The sequence below is a fragment of the Ranitomeya imitator genome, chromosome 5 (assembly GCF_032444005.1).
Source record: "Ranitomeya imitator isolate aRanImi1 chromosome 5, aRanImi1.pri, whole genome shotgun sequence".
NCBI classification, from domain to species: Eukaryota; Metazoa; Chordata; class Amphibia; order Anura; family Dendrobatidae; genus Ranitomeya; species Ranitomeya imitator.
This window is the reverse complement of record NC_091286.1, coordinates 197219798-197237581: the sequence shown is the minus strand read 5'-3', so window position 1 is coordinate 197237581 and position 17784 is coordinate 197219798. Positions and strand designations below refer to the sequence as shown.

General features: G+C 43.0%; 1 protein-coding gene across 8 annotated transcripts in view; it reads right to left on the bottom strand.

Moving 5' to 3' along the window:
- TBCE (tubulin folding cofactor E) overlaps window positions 1-17784 on the bottom strand; it is a 359490-nt gene that overhangs the window by 36400 nt on the left and 305306 nt on the right. For 2 of the 8 annotated variants that reach the window (XR_011321965.1, XR_011321967.1), the window contains one exon: window positions 162-231. The exons of 4 other annotated variants lie outside the window; for them this stretch is intronic. Coding sequence is in view for 1 of the 4 variants with exons in the window: in XM_069769492.1 (XP_069625593.1) it covers window positions 13580-13605 (26 nt within the window). In the remaining 3 variants the exon portion in view is untranslated. Of the gene's footprint in view, window positions 1-161; window positions 232-12320; window positions 13606-17784 lie in introns of those variants that run through there. 2 more of the 8 variants (XR_011321968.1, XM_069769492.1) reach the window with 2 other exon arrangements.

The following is a 17784-nucleotide window of genomic DNA, read 5'->3' as shown; positions in this document are numbered from 1 at the left end:
CTATGTTACATGCTGTTGCTCTGGTGGAGAGCTGTCAGTAGAGGACATTGTGGCTGTGTTTTTGTTGAGGTAGCTGTGGTACTCTTGGCTCTGTAAGTAAAAAGACACTCGTAATCTGCTATACACATTGATTTGGCAGATTTAGGGTCTTTAATACTTACTTAAGGAAATAGATGAAGTTGTGTGGACGTCTGGGTGGTCCCTGTGGGCTGGCTAGGGTACCTGGTGGATCTGTAGGTATAAAGAATTTTTAGTTAGATCCATCACCAGAACTAGGTAATGTTAACGATAACCACCCTGCTCAAATTTTGTGAGCAATGTTCATGCAGGCCAACACCCAAAACCAAATACACCAGATGCACCTAACCATTTCCACCCACCCCTTTAAAAAAAAAAAAACTGAAATGTCAACCCACCATTTCAAAGGTATTTACCACATATTTGATTTTCAAATATCCCTTGAAAAATTCCCCCCACCCAAAAAAAACCTTTTCAAAATTACCTTTATTTAAAAAAAAAAACCTCAACCAACAGCATGTGTGGCCATTTTTACATACACCAGTTTTAAATTTACCTTTTACCTGAAATGATACAACGGACATTTTTTTAAAACATTTCTTTTTTTTTTTTTAACATCACAAATCAGGAGCTAAAATGCTCTTTATTTTAAATACAAGTACATCAACAGTGAATGGTTTCAACAGTTAAAAAAGAACAACAATTTTAAAGAGAAAAAACTCACACATGGAAACCACATGCAGCACAGACCACTAAAATACATCAGATTTACAATAAAAAAAAACAAAAATTTTAAACTGGAAAAAAACACACACAACACACGCTCACACATGGAAACCACATGCAGCACAGATCACTAAAATACATCAGATTACAAATAAAAAAAAACAATTTTAAACTGAAAAAACAAACAAAAAAAAACACATGCTCACACAATGAAACCACATGCTGCACGGACGCATGCACATGCAATCAACAAGACGCGCACACACACATGCCTGACAGCACACAGGTGCATGCACACACACAAACGCACATTATGCAGACAGGCAGACCCAAACACAAGACACATACAGACACGCACACATACACACATAAAAAAGGCACGAATCACACTGTTTGGGATGCTGGCAGGCCACCGGCTGGAGATGGATCTCTTCAGTGGCAGGCCTCAGGGTGGATCTGGACGCTGGCTGTTGCAGGACGATGGCAGGCCTCTGGCTGTATTCAGGTTTTTAGCTCTTGCTGTAGTCAGTACGTCATATGCGCACACACACACACACACGGACATGCAGACACATGCACACAGACGCACACAAAAAGGGCAATACTCACACTGGCTCTATGGTGACAGGAGTCTCGCTGGCAGGCCGGGGTCTCGCTGGCAGGCCGGGGTCTCGCTGACAGGCCGGGGTCTCGCTGACAGGCTGGAGTCTCTCTGGAGGCTACTTCTCTTCTCTCTGGGTCTTGCTGGCATATGTGGGGTTGAAGGCCCAGACCAGGTTTATATAGATTTGGGGTCGTCTGGTGAATTTGCTACAAAATCCTGAATCTGAGCATGCTCAGTGCAAAAAAACGTATTGCAGCGCTGCATTGCGTCGTACGACGTGTCTCGACGCATCCTGCGTCCATAGGCTTCCATTGTAGTCAACGACGCATGCTGCAGGATGCGTTGCGACACGTTTTTTAGGCTGAGACAAAAACTTTACAATCTACGCTTTTTCCAGATGACGGGTCGCCAAATTTCGACGCATCCGTCGTACGGCGCACACGACGTATGACAATCCGTCACAATGCGTCGCCAATACAAGTCTATGGGCAAAAACGGATCCTGCGGAAGGATGCGTTTTTTGCACAAAACGACGCTTTTCGACGTCTGCAGAAAAACACCAGTGTGAAAGTAGCCTTATTCTCTAGATTATGCTTTCACTTTGTGTACAAAATCACAAAAAAACAATCTGGAATCTCCTTATACTCATTTTTTATATTAACCCCTTTCCTGCCAAAGCCAGTTTGCGGCTTCCTGAAAAGGCCTCATTTTTCTAATCTGACGGGTCACCTTATATAGTGAGGTCTTTGGAATGCTTTTACACATCCTACTGATTTTAAGATTGTTTTTTTTAGAGACATCATTCATGATGATTTCAGGTCGATATCATTTGTATTCATGAACATATTGGAAATGTGATGAAAATTTAAAAAAAAATAATTAAGGCATTAACATAAAATGGAAAGAAAAAAAAACAATTCCCAAGAAAACTATTTTATTCCTAAGTTTGTTATTTTTACAATGGTACACGGAGAAATTGCATAATCAATTGTTAAGTCCATTTTCTCCTGAGTACATTGATATTCATATGTGGCTGGAAATTGCTGCTTGGGCACATAGCACGGCTAAGGCTACGTTCACATTAGCGTCTTTGGACGCAGCGGCGTCGCCGCAAAACAACGCATGTGTCTTGCGTCCCTATTTTTAACATTGGGGACACATGTGCGTTCATTGTCTTGCGTTTTGGTGCGTTTCGCGAAGCATGCGTCGTTTCGGCGCACCTGGCAGGGCGCGGCTAACGCAACATGTTGCATTTTTCCAGCGCCACAAATTATTAAAAAAACGTATGCGTCATACTTGCGTTGCATTTACGTCATCGGTGCATCGCAAAACCCATTGACTTGTATTGGCAACGCAGTAGACGCAAGTCCTTGCGTTGTTGTGCGTTGTTCAACGCATGCGTTTTTTAAATTAAAAAATAGGATAAGTGTCTAGACGGTGTCTAGACACTGAAAAGACCATACATATATATATATATATATATATATATATATATATAGATAGATAGATAGATAGATAGAAAAGGGGCTGGCATTGTCTTATTGCCTTCAGGACACAAGGGCACAGACACCAGAGACACCAGTGAGGATCTGCTTTCAAAACCTGTAAGTATAATAATTTCTCATTGATTTTTTTTTTTCTGTGTTTTTTTTCTTTATTTTTGAATGCAATTTGTTCAATTTTTGGTCTGTGCTTTTGTACGGGCATGCCAATGTGGGTTTTTAGTGAAAATTTCTTATTTTTATTTATTTGTTGCGTATTATATGATGGCGTCTCCGGCCTTGTTTGTTTTTTGGATTGGTATGCATTTTGTGTTGTTCTGGTGCCATTGTTCCTTTTTTTTCTTTTTCTAAATATTTTATTGTATATTTCTGGTGTATGTGTTTTTATTCTTGTTTCTACTTCTGGGGGTAACCGTATGGCGTTTTCTTGGCTCATGTCTTGCTTTATTTTATTGTAAAGTATGTTGTTTGGATTGCCTTTTCATTTGTTTTTTCCCTTTTTTTTAATTGGGGGGTGGGGGTGGGGTACCTTTATGATGTTGAATGTGTTGTTTCCTGTGGATATATGCCATTTTATTTTCCTTTTTTTTTTTTTTTTTTATTTGACTACGGTTTATCTAGTATTGGATTGCTGTTTTTTTTCAAGTGGATGTACCATACTTTTTTGTTTTGGTATATTGAATGGTTTTTATCTCTGTTTTCTGATGTGTTTCTGTGGTTCTATGTCACAAGAAGTTGTTGTTTTGGATCATGTCTTTTTGTGTTGTAAAGTATGGCGTTTTACACTAGTTTGCTATTTTTGGGGCCTTTGTATTTTTTTTTACTTTTTTGTAAACAATAAAGGTTTATGTGTGTGTTTTTTTTGGGGGGGGATTTGTACGTAGGGGGCTCTTGTACTTGAATTTTTAATATTTTTTGTCTATTCTGGATAACACCTTTTGCTATACTCTGGATTGTGTCGTATCTATTGAATTTTATTGCAATGTATGGTGTTGTGGTATGATCAGCGATTGTCGAGTTTGCATTGTCCTATGCGTGAACAGTCCGTTGTGGTATTAATGTTTTGATGTTTTTTTTTTTTGTTTTTTTTCTTGTTTTCTATTTTCTTGTATGTGGCTGTGTTTTGTAATAATGTAATATTTGTTTAAATTTTTCCTTGCAGACTTTTTTATTGCAAGAATGGCGACGGACTCATCATCAAGCCACTCGGCGCAGGGGAGTTCAGTGAGTAATGTACAGATGCTTATTATTCGCTGTCATTTGCAGACTTGGCACTAATTTTTTTAATCTATTTCTATAGGCTTCTGCAAGTGAGGAGGACGGGACACAGGGGCAGCGACATCGGGGACAAGCTGTGGCGGCAAGACGGCAAGTAAGTGTTAGTGAAAACACATTTTTTTTTTTATTATTTTTAATTCCTTTTCTTCTCGGGGGGGGGGGGGGGGTTGTTGGGTGGTGTTGGTGGTTGTTGATGTTATTTTTTCCAAATCTTCATATCCTTTATGTTTTCCTGTTATTCTAGGATTCACAACGGGCCAGCCAGTCGAGTATAGACGTGGACCTCCTAATCTCCAGCATACAGGAGCGTGGCCCGTTGTGGGGCAGCCATGACCCCCGTCACGCGGAACAGGTCGTCTTGAGGAGGATGTGGGTAGAGGTGGCAAAAACACTGTGGGATGGCTTTGACAGCGCTTCCGCTACCGAAAAATCTAACTTTGGTAAGTATTTGTTAAACTCAGATCAGACCCATCTGGCCAGGATAACACAACCGTGTGTGATGCAATCAACGCCTTTAACTTTGCATCGCACACGGTTGTGTTATCATATGGAAATGTAAAAATCTTACCATTTTTTGGGTTTTGCATTCACAGTCAAAAAGTTGAAGACCAGATGGCGATCCATGAAGGACCGTTTCAATAAGGTCCTACGTCAAGAGGAGAAGGTTCGAAGTGGTGCTGCTGCGGGAAGGTCCATTACCTACAAGTATAGTAGGGCATTGCAGTTCATGAGACCGATCCTTGCCCGCCGACAGTAAGTATTTAACGCATCGGGTACTGCACAATATGCATGCTCACATACCATATTGTACAGGCACATAGCATCTTCCACATCCACATCGTACATTGCCCAACAACGTATAACATTGCGCACCCACCTAGTATATTGCCAGGCCACAAAGTTTCTTGCGCAAGCACATAGTACATGTCCTAGCCACGTATTCTCATAGTATATTGCCCAGACACATAGTGTATTGCCCATCCACGTAGTATATTGGCCACCCTCGTAACTTTTTCACTAGTGGCATGGTATATTGCACATCCATTATTTTTTTTTTTAGTTAAAAACCGCAGGATTCCTTGTAGTCCATGACATGTTCCATTCCAAGCCAGGGTAGGTCTGATAGCAGCAATTGTGATGACGTCTCGATCACATTGGCATGACGTCATGGCAGGTCCTGCTATCAGCGTAAAGAATGGCAGTTGTCTGAAACGCAACTATCGGGCAAGCATAGCATTTTTTTTTCAAGATCAAATTAGTAACTTTAAATTGTTTAACCCCTTTACCCCCAAGGGTGGTTTGCACGTTATGGACCGGGTCAATTTTTACAATTCTGACCACTGTCCCTTTATGAGGTTATAACTCTGGAACGCTTCAACGGATCCCGGTGATTCTGACATTGTTTTCTCGTGACATATTGTACTTCATGATAGTGGTAAAATTTCTTTGATATTACCTGCGTTTATTTGTGAAAAAAACGGAAATTTGGCGAAAATTTTGAAAATTTCGCAATTTTCCAACTTTGAATTTTTATGCAATTAAATCACAGAGATATGTCACACAAAATACTTAATAAGTAACATTTCCCACATGTCTACTTTACATCAGCACAATTTTGGAACCAAAAATTTTTTTTTGTTAGGGAGTTATAAGGGTTAAAAGTTGACCAGCAATTTCTCATTTTTACAACACCATTTTATTTTAGGGACCACATCTCATTTGAAGTCATTTTGAGGGGTCTATATGATAGAAAATACCCAAGTGTGACACCATTCTAAAAACTGCACCCCTCAAGGTTCTCAAAACCACATTCAAGAAGTTTATTAACCCTTCAGGTGCTTCACAGGAATTTTTGGAATGTTTAAATAAAAATTAACATTTAACTTTTTTTCACAAAAAATTTACTTCAGCTCCAATTTGTTTTATTTTGCCAAGGGTAACAGGAGAAAATGGACCCCAAAAGTTGTTGTACAATTTGTCCTGAGTACGCTGATACCCCATATGTGGGGGTTAACCACAGTTTGTGCGCATGGCAGAGCTCGGAAGGGAAGGAGCGCCATTTGACTTTTCAATGCAAAGTTGACTGGAATTGAGATGGGACGCCATGTTGCGTTTGGAGAGCCACTGATGTGCCTAAACATTGAAACCCCCCACAAGTGACACCATTTTGGAAAGTAGACCCCCTAAGGAACTTATCTAGAGGTGTGGTGAGCACTTTGACCCACCAAGTGCTTCACAGAAGTTAATAATGCAGAACCGTAAAAATAAAAAATCATTTTTTTTCACAAACATTATCTTTTCGCCCCAAATTTTTTATTTTCCCAATGGTAAGAGAAGAAATTGGACCACAAAAGTTGTGGCACAATTTGTCCTGAGTACTCTGATACCCCATATGTGGGGGTAAACCATTGTTTGGGCGCATGGGAGAGCTCGGAAGGGAAGGAGCGCCGTTTGACCTTTCAATGCAAAATTGACAGGAATTGAGATGAGACGCCATGTTGCGTTTGGAGAGCCACTGATGTGCCTAAACATTGAAACCCCCCACAAGTGACACCATTTTGGAAAGTAGACCCCCTAAGGAACTTATCTAGAGGTGTGGTGAGCACTTTGACCCACCAAGTGCTTCACAGAAGTTTATAATGCAGAACCGTAAAAATAAAAAATCTTTTTTTTTTCACAAAAATTATCTTTTCGCCCCCAATTTTTTATTTTCCCAATGGTAAGAGAAGAAATTGGACCACAAAAGTTGTGGCACAATTTGTCCTGAGTACTCTGATACCCCATATGTGGGGGTAAACCATTGTTTGGGCGCATGGGAGAGCTCGGAAGGGAAGGAGCGCCGTTTGACCTTTCAATGCAAAATTTACAGGAATTGAGATTGGACGCCATGTTGCGTTTGGAGAGCCACTGATGTACCTAAACATTGAAACCCCCCACAAGTGACACCATTTTGAAAAGTAGACCCCCTAAGGAACTTATCTAGATGTGTGGTGAGCACTTTGACCCAATAAGAGCTTCACAGAAGTTTATAATGCAGAGCCGTAAAAATAAAACAAAATTTTTTTCCCACAAAAATAATTTTTTAGCCCCCAGTTTTGTATTTTCCTGAGGGTAACAGGAGAAATTGGACCCCAAAAGTTGTTGTGCAATTTGTCCTGAGTGCGCTGATACCCTATATGTGGGGGAGAACCAGCGTTTGGGCGCATGGGAGGGCTCGGAAGGGAAGGAGAGCCATTTGGAATACAGACTTAGATGGAATGGTCTGCAGGCGTCACATTGTGTTTGCAGAGCCCCTAATGTACCTAAACAGTAGAAACCCCCCACAAGTGACCCCATATTGGAAACTAGACCCCCCAAGGAACTTATTTAGATGTGTTGTGAGAACTTTGAGCCCCCAAGTATTTCACTACAGTTTATAACGCAGAGCCGTGAAAATAAAATAAAAAATTTCACCTCAAAATTATTTTTTAGCCCCCAGTTTTGTATTTTCTCGAGGGTAAAAGGAGAAATTGGACCCCAAAAGTTGTTGTCCAATTTGTCCTGAGTGCGTTGATACCCCATATGTGGGGTGAACCAGCGTTTGGGCGCATGGGAGGGCTCGGAAGGGAAGGAGCGCCATTTGGAATGCAGACTTAAATGGAATGGTCTGCAGGCGTCACATTGCGTTTGCAGAGCCCCTAATATACCTAAACAGTAGAAACCCCCACAAGTGACCCCATGTTGGAAACTAGACCCCCCCACGAACTTATCTAGATGTGTTGTGAGAACTTTGAGCCCCCAAGTGTTTCACTACAGTTTATAACGCAGAGCCGTGAAAATAAAAAATCTCTTTTTTTCCCACAAAAATTATTTTTTAGCCCCCAGTTTTGTATTTTCCCAAGGGTACCAGGAGAAATTGGACCCCAAAAGTTGTTGTCCAATTTGTCCTGAGTACGCTGATACCCCATATGTTGGGGTAAACTCCTGTTTGGGCACACGGGAGAGCTCGGAAGGGAAGAAGCACTGTTTTACTTTTTCAATGCAGAATTGGATGGAATTGAGATCGGTCGCCATGTCGCGTTTGGAGATCCCCCTGATGTGCCTAAATAGTGGAAACCCCCCAATTATAACTGAAACCCTAATCCAAACACACCCCTAACCCTAATCCCAACGGTAACCCTAACCACACCTCTAACCCAGACACACCCGTAATCCTAATCCCAATCGCAAATGTAATCCAAACCCTAACCCTAACTTTAGCCCCAACCCTAACTGTAGCCTTAACCCTAACCCTAGCCCTTACCCTAGCCCTAACCCTAGCCCCAACCCTAACCCTAACCCTAACCCTAGCCCTAGCCCTAACCCTAACCTTAACCCTAGTCCCAACCCTAACCCTAGCCCTAACCCTAGCCCTAACCCTAGCCCTAGCCCTAACCCTAACCCTAGCCCTAATCCTAGCCCTAACCCTAGCCCTAGCCCTAGCCCTAACCCTAACCCTAGCCCTAACCCTAGCCCTAACCCTAACCCTAGCCCTAGCCCTAACCCTAGCCCTAGCCCTAACCCTAACCCTAGCCCTAACCCTAATGGGAAAATGGAAATAAATACATTTTTTTCATTTACTTTTATAGCGGGTTTTTTAGCGGATTTTTATGATTGGCAGCCGTCACACATTGAAAGACGCTTTTTATTGCAAAAAATATTTTTTGCGTTACCACATTTTGAGAGCTATAATTTTTCCATATTTGAGTCCACAGAGTCATGTGAGGTCTTGTTTTTTGCGGGACGAGTTGACGTTTTTATTGGTAACATTTTCGGGCACGTGACATTTTTTGATCGCTTTTTATTCCGATTTTTGTGAGGCAGAATGACCAAAAACCAGCTATTCATGAATTTCTTTTGGGGGAGGCGTTTATACCGTTCCGCGTTTGGTAAAATTGATAAAGCAGTTTTATTCTTCGGGTCAGTACGATTACAGCGACACCTCATTTATATCATTTTTTTATGTTTTGGCGCTTTTATACGATAAAAACTATTTTATAGAAAAAAATAATTATTTTTGCATCGCTTTATTCTGAGGACTATAACTTTTTTATTTTTTTGCTGATGATGCTGTATGGCGGCTCGTTTTTTGCGGGACAAGATGACGCTTTCAGCGGTACCATGGTTATTTATATCCGTCTTTTTGATCGCGTGTTATTCCACTTTATGTTTGGCGGTATGATAATAAAGCGTTGTTTTTTGCCTCGTTTTTTTTTTTTTTTTCTTACGGTGTTTACTGAAGGGGTTAACTAGTGGGCCAGTTTTATAGGTCGGGTCGTTACGGACGCGGAGATACTAAATATGTGTACTTTTATTGTTTTGTTTTTTTTATTTAGATAAAGAAATGTATTTATGGGAATAATATATATATATTTTTTTCATTATTTAGGATTTTTTTTTTTTTTTTTTTTTTTTACACACTTGGAAATTTTTTTTTTTACTTTTTTACTTTGCCCCAGGGGGGGACAATACAGATCGGTGATCTGCCAGTTTGCACAGCACTCTGACAGATCACCGATCTGTCTGAGAGCAGTGCAGCGTTACCAAGTGCCTGCTCTGAGCAGGCACTTGGTAAGCCACCTCCCTCCCTGCAGGACCCGGATCCGCGGCCATATTGGATCCGGGACTTACTGCAGGGAGGGAGGTAGGAGACCCCCGGAGCAACGCGATCACATCGCGTTGCTGCGGGGGTCTCAGGGAAGCCCGCAGGGAGCCCCCTCCCTGCGCGATGCTTCCCTGCACCGCCGGCACATCGCGATCATCTTTGATCGCGGTGTGCCGGGGGTTAATGTGCCGGGGGCGGTCCGTGACCGCTCCTGGCACATAGTGCCGGATGTCAGCTGCGATAAGCAGCTGACACCCGGCCGCGATCGGCGGCGCTCCCCCCGTGAGCGCGGCCGATCGCGCTGGACGTAATATTCCGTCCTTGGGAATTAAGGCCCACCCCACATGGACGGAATATTACGTCCAATGGCAGAAAGGGGTTAATATTGATGCGGCCTAGGCAGCGTCAATACTAAACAGTGTGTGACACCAATTTTTTTTTTAAATACAAATTTAAACGCCAGCCGTGTGTTCGGCGATGACAGTGTTAACTATGCGGGCGAAAAGGCATTTGCAGCGGGAAGGAGCGCTCATTTTCTTCTGCACTAGGCCTTTCACTGATTTGTTATTGCCAGCTGCTGACGAGACCATCAGCGAATGATTGAAGGACAGACAGATAGAGAGACAGAGGATTGAAATCTATTGTTGTATTATGCAATGTTAACTTTATTCTATTACAGGAGTTGGCGTATGTGATGTTATTTTTTCCACACTAATGATTTCCTTTTCTTTTCACAGAACACACAGCAGCACCCTCGAACCTGATCGGCCCTCTGGAGCGGGCCTTCATGAATCGTCATCTGACCCGTCACAGCCATCCCACAGCGAGAGCAGGCTTGCACCACTTTCTGGAGAACCGTCAGCCAGTCCATCTGGTGTTCCCGACCGAGGCCTCTGTTGTCCTTCCTTTGGCTATTCGCGCCAGCATCAGCGGGCCTCGGACAGGCCGCTAATGCCTGAGTACTTTCATTTGGGCACGGTATTCCAGACTTGTTTCAAGGTGCTGGGAGATAGAATGGAGAATGGTCTGGCCACTATCGACCGGCGCCTTTATTCAATGGAATCCGAGCTCTCGAGGCCGGCAAAACATTTTTTTTGTGCCATTGCGAAGGGCATGGTGGAACACCTTATGCCGGAACTCCAGATTTCGGTGATGCAGGCCTACAACAATGCCTACCTGAGTGCTCTGCAGCAGGCTCGGATCATGCAGTCAGCGACTGCACTGCCCGTACTGCCATCGCTGGCTAGTATGACTCCGAGTACTGCTGCACATCCACTCTATCCACTCCACCGAGGTCCGCGTGCCGAGAGACACCACCACAGACACCACCACAACGATCCACCGACTCCTGCTCCTGCTAGGCCCTCAACCTCCCGTACCCGTCATGCTGGGGAATCCGCCGCGGGAGAAGCGAGAAGGAGGAAGAAGAAGAGAACAGCTTCTGCGGCTCTGGCTGCTCCAACACAGACACCTACAACGCGGCAAGGATCTAGCCGCAGCAGGAGCAGCCAGAGCCATTCACGATCCAGCAGACTGGTTTTGCCTGTTCCCTCCCCTACAGTGGTTGCAGTATCTTCCCCGTAGTATGATGATACCTTGGACTTGCCCTCAAGTCTACTGGACTATGGCTCCTCAATAGCCTCTGCTTCCTCCTCTCGCCATTCCGAAGAAGGGAGTTACCACTCCCCATTAGTTGCTTCAGTAGATAGCCCCTAGTTTTATTCCCCCCTTTTCTTTCTGTTTCCCCCAAATAAAATTGTTTTTTTTGTTATCAATTTTTGTTTTTCTTGGTAACTATAGTATCGGCAACTCACACCGTGCGACGTATACACACATTTTGTGTTCTATACACCTCATATATGCAATGTCAGACACTATTTTTTCCATTTTTAAGTATAGTTTTTTAGGTGTCGCTCATTGTTCTAGAGGTGTTTACAAACACAAATATGACAGATTGTCTACATACAAGAAAGGTACAACTTAACAACGATCAAGACCAGCGATACAACCTGGCCGTGATCGTGGTTGCTGGGGAGCTACACTGACAGCTCTCTCCAGCGACCAACGATCAGGGTAAAGACTTCGGCATTGTTGAGACTGTCTTCAACGATGCCGAAATCCCCCTGCATCACCCGGGTAACCAGGGTAAATATCGAGTTACTAGCGCGGCACTGCGCTTTGTAACCCGATCTTTACCCTGGTTATAAGCACATTGCTGGATCGGCGTCACACACGCCAATCCAGCAATGACAGCGGGTTATCAGTGACCCAATTATCAACTACTTGCATATGGACCCGGCTCCATATGTGCGGTTGATCTGCTTTTTTCTGTCACCGCTGCCGCATGTTTCAAGGATGTGTGACTGGCACAACACATGAACAACCATAGCCTATTTGTTGGCCTCGCCATGCATTACTAGTGCCTGTCACACTACCGCCACACATGCTGCTGCGTTGTTTGAAAATTGTTGATCAGCCAGTGCTTTCAATGAAGCCGTGTTCCCTAGTCAACTAGTCTGGAAGCTTGACAGTTTGCCAAGGAGGGAGCCAATGAGGTTCGCTCAACTATCGAACACACGGCCATGTCAACAAAAGTGAGGTGTTTTGGCTGAGTCAATATGGGAGCTGGTGATCACCTCTGAACATTTTCGGCGACAGCATTTGGTAGGCAAATGGAGTTTTGTGAATTGTTAAAAAAATGTTTATTAAACAAAACTTTTTAAAAAAAGAATAGCAAGTTTTAATAAGGGAACATTAAAGTAAGTTTAGTCAAATTGAAAAAATTATTAACATATAGGTAGCTGGCAAAGTTAAAATACCATTACATTAGGCACCTTTACTGGTGACCTTTATTGGACATAATAGTGTAGCAATCTTTAGCATTCTACATGTTAATTTTTGCACTAAAAAAGGTATTAATTTTACATTTAAAAGCTGAATAAAGTATGAGAGTTCAAAACATAAGCACTACACCATTGTATCTTGCCATGACACACGGCCAACATCAGATACAAAATAGGAAGCAAATCGATCCCTCATCTGCGCTATTTCCACAGTTGTCCTCAAAGGGTGATCTTGGTAATCGGGCAATGGGTTTGCTATGGGTTCATCGAGTTCCACGTTCAGTCTCTCTTTGGCCATAATATAATTGTAGAGAACCACACAAGCCTTCACCACCTCATCCACTGTCTCAATTTTCAGATTAATGGCGGATCCTAAAATACGCCATTTGGAGACCAGGATGCCAAAGGCACACTCCACTGTTCTTCTGGCCCTGGACAGTCTGTAATTAAAAATACTTTTGGTGTGGTCCAACCCCCGACTAGCGTACGGTTTCAATAGGTTGGCACACATTTGAAATGCCTCATCCCCAACCACAACAAATGGCATTGCCGGGCCTTCGGTGTTGGGAAGACGTCGTGGCTGGGGGAAATTAAAATTGTTCCCATACAACCTTTGGCCCATATTAGAGTCCTTAAATGTTTGTGAGTCATTTGCACGGCCAAACGCTTTAATGTCCACAGCCAGAAACCTGCAGTCCGCACCTGCAATTGCCATGAGCACGGTGGAAAAATCTTTTTTGTAGTTGAAAAAAAAGAAATCCACTTCTTGCAGGCTTTGTAATCCGAATGTGCTTCCCATCAACTGCTCCAATACAGTTAGGGAAAGAACACACTTGTTCAAATTTCTTGGCGTTGGCCTCCCATATTTCTGTAGTAGGGAGGGGTAAAAAATCTTCACGGAGATTGTCCCACAGTGCGCGGCATGTGTTGGCAATAATTCCCGAAAGTGTGGATACTCCAATCCTAAATTGGAAATGCAAGGATCTTAAAGTCTCTCCGGTAGCCAGGAAACTGCCAAGATGAAAAATAAAGAAATTAAATTAAAGTACATTGTATTAATAAAAAATACATTTACCATACCCAACCCCAAACAAAAATTTTTTTGTAAAAAAAAAAAAAAAAAAAAATCACAGTCGTTCAGAGCTACATACGTAGCTAAGAGTCACCAACAGCCGTTTCTCTGCGAAATTGATCTCCGTAGTTGTGTGTCCTGCCTGGTAATGGCTCCTTCCACCAGACACAGCAGATAGCGGAAGCTGTCTTGAGACATCCTGGTATACTCAAAATATTTTTCCAGGTTGTCATTTAGCTCGCCAAACAAACAATGGTAGGCTCCACGGCTTTCCCGGACTTCCACGATAGGGTGTAGCCAAAAGCGCCGATGACTCCTTCTCCGTTTATCCCCTTTCATTTGCTCGTAATAGGCAATAGCATAGGCATTAGCCAAGGCAAAATCCAACTCCATATTCATGTAGATACTCTCCATGGAACGCTCCATCATGATGCTGGAAACACCAGGAAAATCTGAGGAATTCATCTCTGCCAGTGTATATATACCCAATTACATTACACCCACCCTCTTCTAGCCATTGGTGGTCTTTATCTAGTGTCTAGACATTAAAGTGTTTTTTTTTTTTGAGAATGACATTACTGTAGGAAAACGCATGCGTTGGAAAACGCTGCGTTTTTTGGTAACAATGCAAAGTTTTTTTTAAAAAACGCAGCGTTTTCGCGACGCATGCGTTGAACGCGTGCGTCGGAAAAATGTGTGTTTTACATGCGTCTTTTGTGCGTTGTGGCGACGCCGCTGCGTCCAAAGACGCGAATGTGAACGTAGCCTAAGAAAGGAAGGAGCACTATGACATTAGGAGAGCAATTTTGGCTGGAATAGATTGTGAATGTCATGCCGCATTTGAAGAGGCCCAGAGTTATTAAAACAGCAAAATAAAACGCGAGGGACTTCATATTTGTATCTTTACACCTAAAGGAATTCTAGAGGTGTGGTGAGCATCTTGAATCCACAGGTGCCTCAATCATTTTATTACATTGGGATGTGAAAATTATGATTTTTGTTACCATAAAATCTCTCTCTTGTAACCTTCATTGGGGGACACAGGAACCAAGGGTAAACCACCTGGAGGTTTACACGAAGAATGAGTCTGAGAAAAAAGTCAACTCCTCCCCAACAGAATACATCGGAAGCAGACACGCAGTTATTCAAAGAACTATCCTTGGTGTGGGAAAGCTAATGCTAATACTACAAAAAGAATACTAGCAATACCTCAGGTTACTACTTGAATAACCTCCACTTGTGGTACCCTTCTGCTAAGACATATATCCCTAAACACAAAGATAAGCCCTCCACAAAGATCTGGAAAGAAAATTAAGTAACAGCCCTAATGCGTATTAGAACAGACTCCTGGAGTCGCAAGACCCCAGAGGCTTATATCACGTGGGCGGATGGAGTTGTATTGGCAGACAGAAAAAAAAAAAACTATTGGTAGCACTAGAGGAGGTCTGACTTCTGCCAGAGCATACGACGATGATTCACAAGGCAACTAAACGTCCTAAAAGAGCTGTGAGAGCCAGGTAGAGTTGCACCGCTTTGACTTTGTCATTTTGTGCAAGAACCTCAGGAAAATGAGAAGCCAGGCACCTAAAAAGAAGGAGAGCAATCTCCTCATTGAGTTGAAAGGCCAAAACCACAATAAGGCAAAAGGAGGGAGTTGAATGCCAGACCACTCTGTCCCGAAGAAGGAGTGAGAGGCGAGAGACTCATTCTGAGCCAAGCCTGAAGGAAGAAAAGTAAAAAAAAGGTCACCCTGCCAGAAAGCCTAAATGGAGAGATGTCCATTGTGGCATAAATGAAGAAGACTGAAAGGTGGCCAAGATCACATTGCCCAGGTGGGCAGTCTTGACCTATGGCCTACAAGTAAAGTGCTGTTGGACCAGGATAGCGTAAGAAGGAATCTGTTTCACATGTAACAGTAGAAATGTAACATCTAAGGCCCCTGTTCAATCCTAGTCAGACAAGCCTATTCCGAAAGTGCCTTCTGAAACACTGATCAAACAGTTCTGTCAGTAAACTAAATGATCAAGATATTGGGTAGAAGAAGAGACAATTGGTAAAGGTCTATCTGGATAATATGGGTGGTAACCAGGGAAATCTTTAATGAAGAACGGGATATCAAGATTCAATCTAAAGAATCCAGAGCTTAGTTTGAATTCAAAATTTTCAATCTAAGAAGAATCTTGTTTTGGAAGGGAAAGACCTAGATTCCCTTGTAATGCAAAATAGCTTTGACCTCCAACCTGATCAGTCACCACTAAGCTACAAAGGTATTGGCTGCCCAAGTGTAGAATGGAAGGGATGAGTCAGTTTGTTTTTGTTTTTTTTATCTAAGATGTATTTTTAGTGTGTGCAGGTGGCAGTATATTAACCCATTGGTTCCTGTATCCCCCAATGAAGAAACCAAGAAATGAAAAAATATTTTAACAGTAAGATGTTGTTTTTATCCTCAATTTTAGCATAAACTTTTTCATTTCTCAATGAAAACTAAAGAAAATGGACCCTAATAGTTGTTGTGAAATTTCTCCTGAGTAAGACGATACCATATTGAATTTTCTCCCAGAAAATTATTCTTGTTTTATTACACATATGTTTGTTTTTTGTGTTATACCAATACACAAAAAGGAAATGGAGGACAAAAATAGCAAATTGGACATAATTCCACACAAAACCTCAAAAATGGGCTGGCCAAATTGTTGACACCCTCAATTTAATATTTTGTTGCACACCCTTTGGAATAAATAACTGCAATCAATCGCATCCTATAATCAACACGCTTCTTATACCTCCCAATTGGAATTTTGGACTAATCTTCTGCAAACTATTCTTTTGCTCCAGGTCTCTCATATTTGAACGGTGCTTGTCATGCCGTTGCTGCCGCCGCCTCTCTCCACTGCAGCTCGCCGGGTGCGCGCGCGCGTCGCATTCAGCTCTGCGCGTGCGCACATCTGATTCCTCTGTTGGCGCTCTTTCCTGTCCTCTCCGTCATCCTGGAGGACTGTAACCCGGAAGTAGCTGCCATGCTGCTATGTAAACTGCTTCCTGCAGCTTCTCTGTGCCTGATGTTCATTTGTGTTTACAAGTGCTTCTGGCCAGCTGTGGTCTCTGAGCGTTCCTAGCTCTCTGACTTTGGGTCTCCTCCGCCCTCTGCAGTGCCTGCCTGTTTCCTGTGTTCCTGCCTTGTTCCTTCAGTTCCTTTTCCTCTGCGGTACCTGCCCGGCTCCTATATCTTTTCCTTGCTTCCGTCAGCCTCGGTGTCTCCATATTGTCCTGCCAGCCTCCGTGCCTCCGTAGCGTTCCCATCTTCTCCCTCGTCTCAGTAGTTCCTTTCTGTTCCCTCTTTCCCTTTGTGCCTGCTGTGTTCCCATCTGTTCTCAGTCGACCCTCCAGCTTCCGTGGCGATAGTCCCTCACGGGCCTGCCCCTAACTCTCCCTGTATAGGGGGCGGTCCACCTGGTCAGCTCGTCCGAGAGGGGTTCGTCATCACGGTCCAGTGGGTCCACTCTCCGTTTGAATCTACATGCTCTAATCGGACTGCACTCGGGTGACATCCGAGTGCAGCCAGATTCTTACAGCGTCACATTGCTTAGTTCAGTTGGACAAGTTGTTTATGCTGGGAGTTGCAGAGACTGATACATACTTCTAGTATCCAATCATTGATGTTATCATTGCGACCCGTGTTTGCCAACTAATAACACTGTAAGTTCCTTTTTTGGTATAAATTACCTTGAAGAGAAGGAATATAAACCAGCTCACCCGTGATGCATAATGCATAAGCTGAGTTTCGGGAGCACGGACCTGCTGTGTCCAGGCGTGTATAATCCAAGAGAAGAAAATGTCCAGCTTCACCGAATCCGTGAAAAAAGTTTTCTTTATTCATAAACTTAAACATGGACGATACAAACTTCAGCACAAACCTTATGGGTAAGAATCTCAACATGTTTCTGGAGGCTAAGGCTACGTTCACATTTGCGTTGTGCGGTGCTGCGTCGGCGACGCAACGCACAACGCAAACAAAAACGCATGCAAAACGCATTGTTTTGTGATGCATGCGTCCTTTTTTGGCATGATTTTGGACGCAAAAAAATGCAACTTGCTGCGTCCTCTGCGCCCTGACGCTT